Source organism: Macrobrachium nipponense, chromosome 28 (assembly GCF_015104395.2).
Source record: "Macrobrachium nipponense isolate FS-2020 chromosome 28, ASM1510439v2, whole genome shotgun sequence".
NCBI classification, from domain to species: domain Eukaryota; kingdom Metazoa; phylum Arthropoda; class Malacostraca; order Decapoda; family Palaemonidae; genus Macrobrachium; species Macrobrachium nipponense.
In genome coordinates, this window is record NC_087217.1 from 58219549 (window position 1) to 58232168 (window position 12620).

Sequence of the window (12620 nt, forward strand, 5' to 3'; positions counted from 1 at the left end):
AGGTTACCATGAAGTATTCATTTGACATTACGTATCTAACTTTCCCAGTCAAACTGTGATTTGAAAATGAAAGTGCAGAAAACAGTATTTCATAATTAAAAACTTTTAAAATCTCCATCTGCATTCCATTCTTCCATAAAAACATCCCAACACAAAATCAAATGTTAATACTTCACAGCCTACCAATAAATCTAACAAGAATTAGAGTAACCTATTTTAAATACTTCCATGAAAAATGTGAAGCTATCTGGACTGTCTCATTATTTACATAACTAGCAAAAGTCCATGGAATACCATATATCCAGAAAGTTTTCACCCACAAGCTTCATCATAACTAGCGTTATTCAATTCCTGCAAATTAAATACAGTTGCAAAAATGCAACCTTATATATACAAAATCTAAGGAATATTATACTGCTTAGTATGTACTGCTATCCTTGAGACAGTCCTTTATGTCTGCCACCTTGCTGGAGAACTATGCATGGTGGTAAAATTTCTTTTCAAAGTCCCTTTGGCTACACCCCTACATTTAGTTTTGCATTTAATATTCACCAATATTTGAACAATCAGCACAATGCACCATCAACCAAAAATGACAACCGCTGGCTTCAGCAACTGCATTTACCTGTTCATCTCTTCCCGCTTATAAGTCCAACTCATTTACATTTACCATGATCAAATTGTTACCTTTCAATTGAGAAGTTAACTGGCAATTACTGAGTCTCTAAATTTGACTTAAGTGTTGAGTTATTCAATTTTCGAGTCTCTAAATATGACTTAAGTGTGAGTTATTCAATTTTCATCTTGCTATAATATAAGAAGCATGACTGTACTTTCTGTATTTTCAACATATCCTTTAATCATACAAATGATCTTAGTAATATAATTGTTCAATTCCTAATTCAGACTTCATTTACATAAATTTAGAACAAAGTAATAAATTTTCTAAGCAAAAACTATTAATAAAAATCTACGCATTTTATAAAATATGTCTACTGGCAGCCCCGGGTTACCGACAGAGGTTCCGTTCCTGGGGCTTGACGGTACTGAAATTCAAGTCTATGGGCGCCACAATCGACCTTACAGTGCCCTAGCAATGTCTTAAACAGTGTCACGGCCAGAATATTTGCTCTAATATGTAATAACTCTTTAATGAAAATGTGGAATTTCATTTGCCTAATCATTAACTTAAACTATCTTACAGGACTTATGATAAATCAAAATACACTGTATGCTAGCATATACAGTAAATTCTAATGAATAGTGAATATGCAAGTCAATCACAAAAACTGACAATTTGAAAATGTATATACTGTATCAAAAAGTATACTGTACCTCATTATAAAAGAAATGAATTGTATGTATGTTGAGCTTTAACGAAAGGGTCTTCAAGAATGATATGTAATACGCCATCACCTCTTCGTCACTGAAGTCAAACTTATGTACAATAATGGAATTGACATGATTATTTGACAGGAGATAATCTGAAAAAAGGCAAGTAAGAAAATTATAACAATTTAGTTCAGTACAAAATATCTCCACAAAATCCAATACAAAACTCAAAACTTCTACACACTACTAAAATCTAAGATTTTATCACTTCTGAGCTCAGTTATCTATGCAAGAGTCTCTTTAAAGGTTTTCTTAAATAAGAAATAAATACCAAACTCCCTTCCAATTCAATGTTCACAAAATACCAACAAACTGCCATTCTATTTTCAAGAACATTTGTCTTCTGCCCTCAAGGGCTTATGATTTATGAACTTCATATCGAACAAATTCTTAGCAGAACACAATGTTACCTTTTTATAAACTGCTATATGTACTACAGTGTAACAAAATCATGCATACAACTGTGTCAAAACTTAATGTCTTGCTATATTTTCTGGCTAAAACCCTTAGCCTATGATCTATGTTATGTTTCCATTATAGTTCTAATGGTACTAGGACTACGTGATCTGCATTTTGCTACAGTATATTTGCTTTTCCTTTTGACTTTACAGACATTCTATCTTTTACTACTAGTTTACAGATTGTTTCAATTTTCCACCATTTTAAGTTTTTTCCTGGGAAACTGCTTTGTCTCATTTGTCCAGCTCCTCCTAATTCAAGTATTAAAAACTGATGTAACTCTACTAGAATTCCTGTAACCTTCTGAAAATTAGACTGAAATGCCAAAATATGAAATGAAAATATTCAGCACAAACAAATATACTGTGATATGTTGTAGACACAGGAGATACTTAAGTAATAAGAAAGTACTGTACACATACTAGGTAAACAAGCATCAGTGGTATTTATAGCACAGTACTTACACAGTGATGTTTCATTTCTTATGTTTTCAAAAAGAATATTTAGAGTTTGTAGAAGTTGCACACAAACGTAGCTCCCACATTTTTGTCTCATAATTCGCAAAAAGTAGGAGAGCATATTCTTCTCCAAGAAGAAGCTGAAATGATAAAAAAATAATTAGGCTTGAAACAACTAACTGAGTAAGAAACAGATAATCAACAAGATCATAAGATTTAAATAAAACTGAGACAAGAAACCCCATATATGGAACAAGCACAGTCAGTAAAACTGAGACAAGAAACCCCATATATGGAACAAGCACAGTCAGTAATATACCTTCAGTTAAGTCGTTTCAAAGAAAAGCACTTTTGATGCTATGGCAGTTTCTGTTAAAAATTAAAGGGAAAAATAAAAATTGACTAACATCAGTTTATGTACCTTTAAATTGGCCAGTAACAAATTAAAACACTTTAAAAAACTAAAAATTTTAAAAAAGTACCAAACTGCATAAGAACCAATTATTCAGAAAAATGATATTGTTAAACTACAATAAAGTTTTGTACATACTTACCTGGCAGATATATACTTAGCTATAGTCTCCGACGTTCCCGACAGAATTTCAAATCTCGCGGCACACGCGACAGGTAGGTCAGGTGGTCTACCGTACCCCGCCGCTGGTGGCGATGTACGAACCACTCCCGTAAGCTTGTCAGATTTTTCTCTTCCACCTGTCTCCTGAGGGGAGGCTGGGTGGGCCATTAATCGTATATATCTGCCAGGTAAGTATGTACAAAACTTTATTGTAGTTTAACTATCATTTTTGTACATGAACTTCCCTGACAGATATATACTTAGCTGATTGGCACCCTTGGTGGAGGGTAAGAGACAGCTCAATAATACAGGTAAGACGGGAAACAGCTAATGTTGTAGGATATAAAAACCTTGGTTCTCACCTTTTCAGGATGAAGACTTCATAGATACTATCTCTGAGTCTGCATTGCCTGGAGAGCTACAGCTAGGACGTGACCTGATGCTGAAAGACTCTCGGATCTACCACTGGGATATGTGATCCCCTATTGTGGTAGAATCCAAGTCGGATGCTGTTAGAGGGACCTTGTCCGCTTACCTAACAGATCCTTACCACTACCTCTGCAAGGAGCCAAAACCCACCAGACCACCTAACCAAAATACAAAGGGTTAATATTACGACAAAAAGAGGTGCCTCCTGCAACCTCTTTCAGACAACCAAAAACAACAATATAAAATATAGGGTAACATATAAAAAATTTACACAGGATAAGTTTCAGCTCCCTGCCCCAGCACCGAATCCGCCGATACGAAAGGACCCAAGGCGAAGCATTTATCATATGTGATTTTTACATCACGTAGGTAGTGGTTTGCGAAAACCGATTGGCATCTCCAAAAAGTCGCCTCCATCAAGTTCCGCACAGACATATTTTTTCTGAATGCAAGCGAAGTTGTGATGGCTCTCACCTCGTGAGCTTTCACTTTCAGTAGTCTAAAATGATCTTCCTTACAGGCAACATGTGCCCTCTGTAATAAGGCTTCTCAGAAAAAGGAAAGAGCATTCTTCGACATGGGCCGAGTGGGGTCCTTTACGGAGCACCAAAGCACATCTTGATTAGCCTTAAGTTGTTCCTTCCTCTTAAGGAAATACTTCATAATTCTCATAGGGCAAAGAGTTCTTTCAGGCTCTTCCCCTACTAGAAAAGATAAACTACGAACTTCAAAGCTCCTGGGCCAAGGGCGTGATGGGTTTTCATTCTTTGCCAGGAAACTTGGAAGAAATGAACACACCATAGAATCTTCCTTAAACCCTATATTGCCTCAATAGCTTGGAGCTCACTCACTCTCATTAGCTGTAGCTAGGGCTGGGCCAAAAGGAAGATAGCCTTCTTCGTCAAATCCTTGAAAGAGGCTAAGCCAGGAGGTTCGAATCTAGACGATCCAAGGAATTGTAGGACTACGTCTAGATTCCAGTTCGGTACTACATGAGGACGCTTAATGGTTTCAAATGATCTAATAAGATCATGCAGGTCCTTATCATCGGATATATTTAAGCCTCTATGCCGAAATACCGCCGCCAACATACTGCGGTATCCCTTAATAGTTGACACAACCAGATGACATTCTTCTTTGAGGAAAATAAGGAAATCCGCAATTTGGGTCACAGAGGTACTGGAAGAGGAAATGTTCTTCCTCTTGCACCAACGTCTGAAGACATCCCACTTTGACTGGTATACACGCAAGGTGGAAGGTCTCCTCGCTCTTGCGATTGCTTTAGCAGCTGTTGCTGAAAAGCCTTTCGCTCTGACCAAACTTTGGACAGTCTGAAAACCAGTCAGACTTGAGAGCGAGGAGATTTTTGTGTATAACCTGTCGAAGTGGGGTTTTGGTCTGAGTAGATCGCTCCTTAGCGGGAAGCGATCTTGGAAGGGTCCCACAACCAATTCCAGTACCTCTGTGAACCATTCTTGGGCCGGCCAAAAGGGAGCGATTAAGGTCATTCTCGTTGAATCGGACTCTACGAACTTCTTGATGGTTAGCCCCAGGATCTTGAAGGGGGGTGGGGGAAACGCGTAGACGTCGAGTCCAGTTCCAGTCTAGAAGAAGAGCATCTATTGCTACTGCCTCTGGATCTGATATCGGAGAGCAGTAAGGACCAGCCTCTTGTTCTTTGACGTGGCAAAGAGGTCTATGTGTGGCCTGCCCCATAACTTCCACAGGCTCTGGCATACATCCAGATGAAGGGTCCACTCTGTGGGAAGGACCTGATCTTTCCTGCTGAGGAGATCTGCTCTTACATTCCTTTCTCCCTGCACGAACCTGGTGAGAAGCTTGATTCCTCTTTCTTCTGCCCACAGAAGGTCTCTTGCTGTCTCGTACAGGGAGAAGGAATGCGTCCCCCCCTGTTTCCTGATGTATGCCAGAGCTGTAGTGTTGTCCGCGTTGACCTGCACTACCGATCTTCTGACTTTGGGCTCGAAAGCCTTCAGAGCCAACCACACAGCCATCAACTCCTTTCTGTTGATGTGACAGGCTACTGGTCCCCCACCCAGGTACCTGACACTTCGCTGGTTCCCAGAGTTGCACCCCACCCCATGTCCGACGCGTCGGAGAACAACACCAGGTTGGGGGTCTGTGATTGAAGAGACAGTCCCTTCGCAAAGAGGTTGGGATCTGTCCACCATAAGAGATGTTCTTGATGTCCTGGATAACGACAGGGAGAACGTCAAATCCTGAGAACGACGACTCCAATTCCGATGAAGAAAGAATTGGAGTGGTCTCAGGTGCAACCTTCCTAGGGAAACGAATTGCTCCAGAGAGGAGAGCGTCCCCAGCAGACTCATCCACTCCCCTCACTGTGATACTTCTTTTCCCTAAGAAGGTTGTTTACTCTCTCGAATCCTCGTGGGCTATCCTTTCCTGCGAGGGAAAAGCCCGAAAACTCAGAGAGTTCATCTGTATCCCGAGATACACACACTCTTGCTCGGGAATTAGTGATGACTTCTTGAAATTGACGAGAAGTCCCAAAGCCTTCGTCAATTCTAAAGTTACTTGTAAGTCCTTCAAACAACGATCTTCTGAATTGGCCCTTATTAGCCAATCGTCGAGGTACATGGATATCCTCACCCCTTTCAAATGAAGCCATTGAGCCACATTCCTCAAAATCCCCGTGAACACTTGAGGGGCCGTCGAGAGGCCGAACACAGAGCCTGAACTGAAAAATTTTCCCCCCATCATGAATCTGAGAAACTTCCTCGAGGAAGGATGGATCGGTACGTGGAAGTAAGCATCCTGTAAATCCAAGGAAACCATCCAGTCCCCTGGACGAAGTGCTGCCAGCACTGATGAAGGCGTTTCCATCGTGAACTTCTTCTTTTCTACGAAGAAGTTCAGGGTGCGTTACATCCAACACCGGTCTCCATCCCCATGAGGCACTTCGGAACTAGGAAAAGGCGGTTGTAGAAGACCCGATGAATGATGGTCTGTCACTAGTTCGATAGCCCCCTTCTCCAGCATCTGATCTACTGCTAGATGGAGAGCTTGATTCATGATGGGGTCTCTGTACCTGGCCGTCAGTTCCCCTTGGATGGCCCGTCAAGGGAGGTCTTTCGACGAAAGGGATGAGGTAACCTCTCCTCAAAATAGAAAGGGTCCAAGGATCCGCCCCTTTTTGGGCCCAGACTTCTGCAAACTCTAAGAGTCTGGCGCCCACCGTTGATTGAAGGACTTGCAAGTTATTTGGGGGCTTTAACAGACTTGGGCGAAAGTCTTACCCCTTCTTGAAGGTCTACGACCTCTAAACGTAGAGGTTCTTGATGAAGATGCCCCTCGAAAAGGGTTCTCGAAACACTTGCCTTTTCCTTCTTAGCCTGGTAGGAAGGAAGGGCGAGGTTTTCTTGCCGACTGTGCCAAAAGGTCCTGGGTGGCTTTGGCCGAAAGTGACCTCGAAATGTCCTGCACTCGATGTTTCGGGAACAACTGAGTAGACAGAGGAGCAAACAGCAAAGAAGACCTCTGAGCATGGGAGACCGACTTCGTTAAGAAGGAACAATAAACCGACCTCTTTCTTCACGATCCCGGCCCCATAAAGGGAGGCGATTTCACTCGCTCCGTCTCTTACCGACTTGTCCATACAAGACAAACACACATAAGATCTTCTGGCGAAATTGACTCTGGCACTCAATTTTTCTGGCTAGGACTCCCACGACCAATCAAGGAAGTTAAATACTTCTAGCACTCTAAACATACCTTTGAGCAAATGATCCAATTCATTCATTGCCCAAGTCGTCTTAGCAGAGTTAAGGGCAGTTCTCCTTGTCGAATCTACCAGTGCCGAAAAATCCGAATCAGCCGAAGACGGTAGACCCAATCCTAAGGGCTCTCCTGTTTCGTACCAGAAACCAGCGCGTCCTGATAACTTCGAAGGAGGACAAAAGCGAACATCGTTTTCCCGCTTCTTCTTTGGAAGCCATCCAGGAACCAAAACTCCTCAGTGCCTTCTTCATAGAAAGAGTTGGCTTCATCCTCACACAAGAAGAACTCTTCGCTGTCTTCGCCGTTGAAAAAAGTGAGTGAGGAGAGGAGGAGCCGTAGCGTAAGGGAATCCCAAAAACTTGTAAAAGTAGCTCTGTAAGCTTCTTGTAAGAAGAGACAGCAGCAGAAGTGTTCGGTTCCTCATCCGAACCTTCTAGGACGTCTTCTCGAGGCGAGCGCGGAAGATCCTTATGTGACGAAGGGATCCTAGCAGGAGTTGAGCGAGAGGTTGGAGAACGCCCTCTCTTAGAAGAGTTCACATCCACTGGAGAACGATGAGAAGATCTGGGAAGTCTACGATGAGACTCCCTCTTCGAGGTATACGGAATCTCAGCCGAAGGAGAGGTAGGGCTCCTACTCCGAGAATCCTCGGAAACATCCACAGGGCGCTTACGAGGAGGCGAGCGCCTACTATACTCTATGCGCCTATCCTGAGGCGAGCGGCTGCCAGGAGAAGAGCGCCTATCGAGAGCAGAGCGCTTGCGCGGCTCTCCATACCTGTCCAGTTGCGTACGATCAACGGAAGTCCGACTGGAAGGCGAAATGCGCCTACTAGGAGAAGGCTGCTTGCGAGACTCTTGACGTCTAACAAGAGGGTAACATTCAGGAGAAGGGCGCTTCAAAACTAACGAGCGCCTACTTGGAGAAGGGCGCTTCCGGGATTCCTGGTGCCTACCAAGAGACAAACGGTCAGGAGAAGTGCGCCTAGAAGCGGGAGAGCGCCTACACGGAGAAGGGCGCTTGAAAGACTCTTGTTGTCTGCCCCTAGGAGAATAATCAGGAGTATGACGCCTTAAAAGAGACGAGCGCCTACTAGGAGATCTATGTGCAGTAGGCTCTTGGCGCCTACCTTGCGGGGAGCGGCTAACAGTAGGCCGTCTATCATGCACACGACTCCAACCAGACTCTAGATGCCTGTCAGGAGAGAAGTCACGATCCGACACTCGAGGAGAGTGACATCTGGAAGAAGAACGCCTACTTGTATAAGGGCGCCTTCTAGAATCTTGAGGCTGCTGAGGAGAAGTTTCACGCGAGGGAGTTGAAGAAATCGCGTGATGAGCAGGTGCAGTGCGCTTACCGGAAGCGGGAATCCAATCTGGAGAAAAAACTTCTTTCTCCATAGAGCGTCCTACCGATGTTTGGCGTCTTGAAATCGAAAGAGAGCCAGGCGAGCGAGGGCGCTCACGCGAGCGAGGGCGCTCACGCGAGCCCCCACCTTCATACGAAACCTCCCCATATGAAGGAGAACGATCCTCTGAAGAGCGGCGCCTAGATCTCTTGATCGGAAGAGAAACGTCCTTCTTCCTACGTGATCTAACTGCTAGAGAGTCTGCTAGCGCCGTGATCTGAGCTTGAAGTCCCGCGAGTACTCTCGTAGGAGAATCTTCTTGTTCTTCCTCGGAAGCAGGCGCCGAGCGCGGAGCGCGAGAAGAAGAACGATCACAGGATTTCTTGGGTTTCTTTGCCTCCACCGACGATTCTTCCGGGAAAACCTCCGGACTAGAAGCCAAAGGACTGCAGGGAGCCTTCCTTCCAAGCCCTCTTCAACGGGCGCGACGCATCCGGGGAGTTCCAACCTCTCTTCGGAGGAGGGGAGGACGACGAAGAGGAGAAGCATGGCGTAGGAGCTCCTTCTTGTAGCGATCCGAGGCAGCCTGGGAGCGTACTTCAGGATCTGCCGAGGGACGCCTGACCGGTGGGGGCTCTCCCTAGCCCTCCTGCGGCTTTCGACTTTCCTACTCCACTGGAACTGGGAGTCTGGAAGAGGTCTAGGCCTAGAGGCACTAAGGAGCCGGTCAGACGCACCCTCCACAACACTGGGGACACTGCACTGATCACTAACACTCTCCTTACCTTCCAACTGACGAATCTTCTGATCCATAGAACGATTCTTGGCTTTCAGAGCTGCCGCCTCCGAAGGCGAATCTTCGGCTTCGGTGCGGGGAGCCGGGCCGCAACTTGGGAAGAAGGTTCTAATTCTACGTTAGTACTATTAGGATCCACATCCAACTCACTCATTCTAGATCTGCTAGAACTTCTAGAGGAAGCCTTACGCACTCTATCACGTTCCAACTTCCTAACATAAGAAGAGAGAGCCTTATATTCTTCTTCATTCAATCCCTTACATTCATTATAAGGGTTAGCAAAAGCACATTCATTCCCCCTGCATCTCATGCAAACCGTGTGGGGGTCTACCGAAGCTTTCGGCAACCTCACCTTACATCCTTCATTCACGCAAACCCTAAACAAAACCGAAGTTTTAACTACCGATTCTAGATCAGACATCGTTAAAGAAAATCAAACTCAAAATCAAACCGGTCCACAATCAGCGTATGCCAAGCCAAACAAAGCGAATACGTCACCAAAAGAAGTCCAAATTAACTCCAGGCAAGCGAGAATCGAAAAACTATCGAGAGGAACCGACAACAGTTGTTATCGTTCCCGCGACAGAGAAAAATCTGACAAGCTTACGGGAGTGGTTCGTACATCCGCCACCCAGCGGCGGGTAAGGTAGACCACCTGACCTACCTGTCGCGTGTGCCGCGAGATTTGAAATTCTGTCGGGAACGTCGGAGACTATAGCTAAGTATATATCTGTCAGGGAAGTTCATGTACAAAATTAAAAATGTTATATAAATATATGTAGCTTGTTGTCTCCTCCAGCCCATAAGACACATCGACATCACCCATCACGTATGTTCAGTAATGTACATTGTAGTACTGTTCTATTAATAATTGTGTTTTGGTTTTCCTTTACATTTTTAAAATTATGAAGCTTAAATTTACTTTATCAAAAAAGAGCACAATGACTTATTGTATCCAGTGTAGCACGTGTATTAGCAACATTATGGGATTCCTTACAGGCTTATTTAACCTATGCCATTTTTTAACTCAAGTTGTGTTCCTTGGAACGAATTAATGATTACTGTGAGATATCATTATAGATACTAAATAGCAACTTATTTATCAAGAAAGCCTGATCGATCAACCAGTCATTATTCCTACATATCACACAAAAATAAGTCAACATTTAAAATTAACAAAAACACACAAGGTAAGAGGAACTTAGCACTTTTAAAATATATCATATTTTTTTAAACTGGATCACATACTTACTCAAACACGGAGGAGTCATTTTGATCACCCCAAATTAAAATTTCAGCGATAGATCTTAAAGTCTCTACGAGGAGCTCCCGATTGTTGTCTTGCACCACTTGGTTTCTACTGAGTACATTGTAAAGGTGCCTGTAAAATATATCAAATTAATTATTAAATTAATTTCATGTCTCAATTCAAAATTAAAATTTTTTTCTACTTCAAAATAGTTCTCAGTCACTTTAATTTACAAAACATAGAAAAAGAAAACTAAAGTCGGCTTGAAAAATTAATTTCTATATCAAACTGACTGTTTGAACTCCTGAAAAATTAATTTACCTTAACATAAAAAAGAAAACTAAAGTAGGCTTGAAAATGAATTTCTATATTAAACTGATTGTTACTTGAAGTCCTGAAAAATTAATTAATCTTTGCAATAACAATCATGCAAAACTTCATCCAACACCTACTATTGATAAATCAACTTTTATTTTTCAAAACAGATTGAAACATTATACTAAGCCTAAGCAAGGTTAAGGATAGCCACGAAGATACAATGAGGCATGTTGAGTTAGGTTGGGAAAGATTAAGTAAGGATGTACATATTGTACCTATCACTTGAAGTAATACCTACTGACAAACCACAATGTCTACGGTATTGTATAATTAGCCTGTCATATTCAGTAGAGATTTAGGAGAGACTACTTTACCTATACAGCCTTTGAAAGACATGACCCAGGAATGTGACGAGAAGATATAAAATCAATCATATTTAGTGATTGCTACACCAGAAAAAGCAAAATCATTGATGATTTCGAAATGCAGCTAGAGAGAGAGAGAGAGAAAAACAAACATGGTTAAAGGTGGCTGTGAACTCACAAAGTTAAGCTTGGAAGAATTTAATTAGCTAGCTACTAGCTATACCTAGGTATATAACCAATTGGAATATTGGAAACAGGTATGTTAGGGCTAACATACTATAGGCTAGTTAGTCTAGGTATGCAAATTTTCAACAAGGAGAAAAGTGCACACTCTGAACGTACAACTTAGGTATGTGAATCCCAGTTAAAAGTAGTCATGATCTATAGCCTAAATTTAGGCCAATTCAAGGATAAAAAGAATTAGTTAGCTTAGTACAGGGTGGGCCATTTGCATTCCTTGCTCTTCGCCTTGACATTCCTAAAACGCAACTAGGCTAAAATACGTTATAAATTACTAAGTTCCATGGAAATATACTATAATAAAAGTACACAAGGATGCAATATAATTTATAGTTTCACTAGCCTAGGCTAAATCCGGTTAGGCCATACCTAATGTGCCATTCATGTCTATCATTAACGTCGCACAGTCAATTACTACGACGTAACGGGGACAAGCAGCATTACAGTCATTGTCCCGATACGCAATTAGTGGCGTGCCCATCCCAATCTGTCCCAGGTGCGAAGGCAGCCAAGATTAATCCTAATGAACTCCTCCTACAACGGAAGGGAAAAAAAAAAAGTCTCCCTGTCCCTGGCAATAGTACTTACCGCAAATGTTCCAGCGAGTGAGGATTTTTTTGCTTCCATAGCCCTCCTCCGAACCACCCTCTTCCTTTGAGCATTCTGGTCACCTAAACTATGGCCATAATTCAAGGCCAGAAAGGAATAAAACATAAAAAAAGGTTGATCGCACGATATCCAACACCTATACAATCTATTGTCAACAAACCACTTAAACGTCATGAGTCTGCCCAGCTGATTGGAGATCACAAACACTGACAGTTATTGGTCGGCTTTAACAGCGACCGCCATGTTTAAATAGCCTTCCAGTATTCGACCTTATTTGGGGACAATTTTATCTCCAGTAAGCTTAAAACTAGCGTCAAAGCAGTCATACAAATTCTTTAATTTCCTGAGTAACTTAACATTACAATTTTTCCTCTCGAATCTAGAAACCTAATCATAAAAATGGAACATTATGTACGCATGTATACTACAACATGCAGATGGCATGCACTTAACTCGAGGAAAAATGCTTAGGGATCTTTAATCTTGTACTTCTGCAACTTCTGAATCAGTTTAGGTATTTTGGCTGATATTTAACGCATTCTTTCTCATAGAAGGAAATCGTTACTCATATTTACAATTTGTGTGCGCTAACTTTTGACCAAGACGCTAAATCAATCTAGT

At 42.3% G+C, this 12620-nt stretch overlaps 1 protein-coding gene across 8 annotated transcripts in view; it reads right to left on the reverse strand.

Annotated features, from left to right (window-relative positions):
- LOC135201768 (protein CLEC16A homolog) overlaps positions 1 to 12240 on the reverse strand; it is a 208954-nt gene extending 196714 nt beyond the window's left edge. For 4 of the 8 annotated variants that reach the window (XM_064231011.1, XM_064231009.1, XM_064231013.1 and 1 more), the window contains exons 1-4: positions 11979 to 12239; positions 10471 to 10599; positions 2316 to 2449; positions 1336 to 1484 (exon numbers count right to left, since the gene is read on the reverse strand). In XM_064231011.1, coding sequence (XP_064087081.1) covers positions 1336 to 1484; positions 2316 to 2449; positions 10471 to 10599; positions 11979 to 12052 — 486 coding nt within the window. In that variant the 5' untranslated portion in view covers positions 12053 to 12239. Of the gene's footprint in view, positions 1 to 1335; positions 1485 to 2315; positions 2450 to 10470; positions 10600 to 11978 lie in introns of all 8 variants that reach the window. The other 4 variants (XM_064231008.1, XM_064231014.1, XM_064231007.1 and 1 more) reach the window with 3 other exon arrangements.
- Positions 12241 to 12620: the final 380 nt, after the last annotated feature.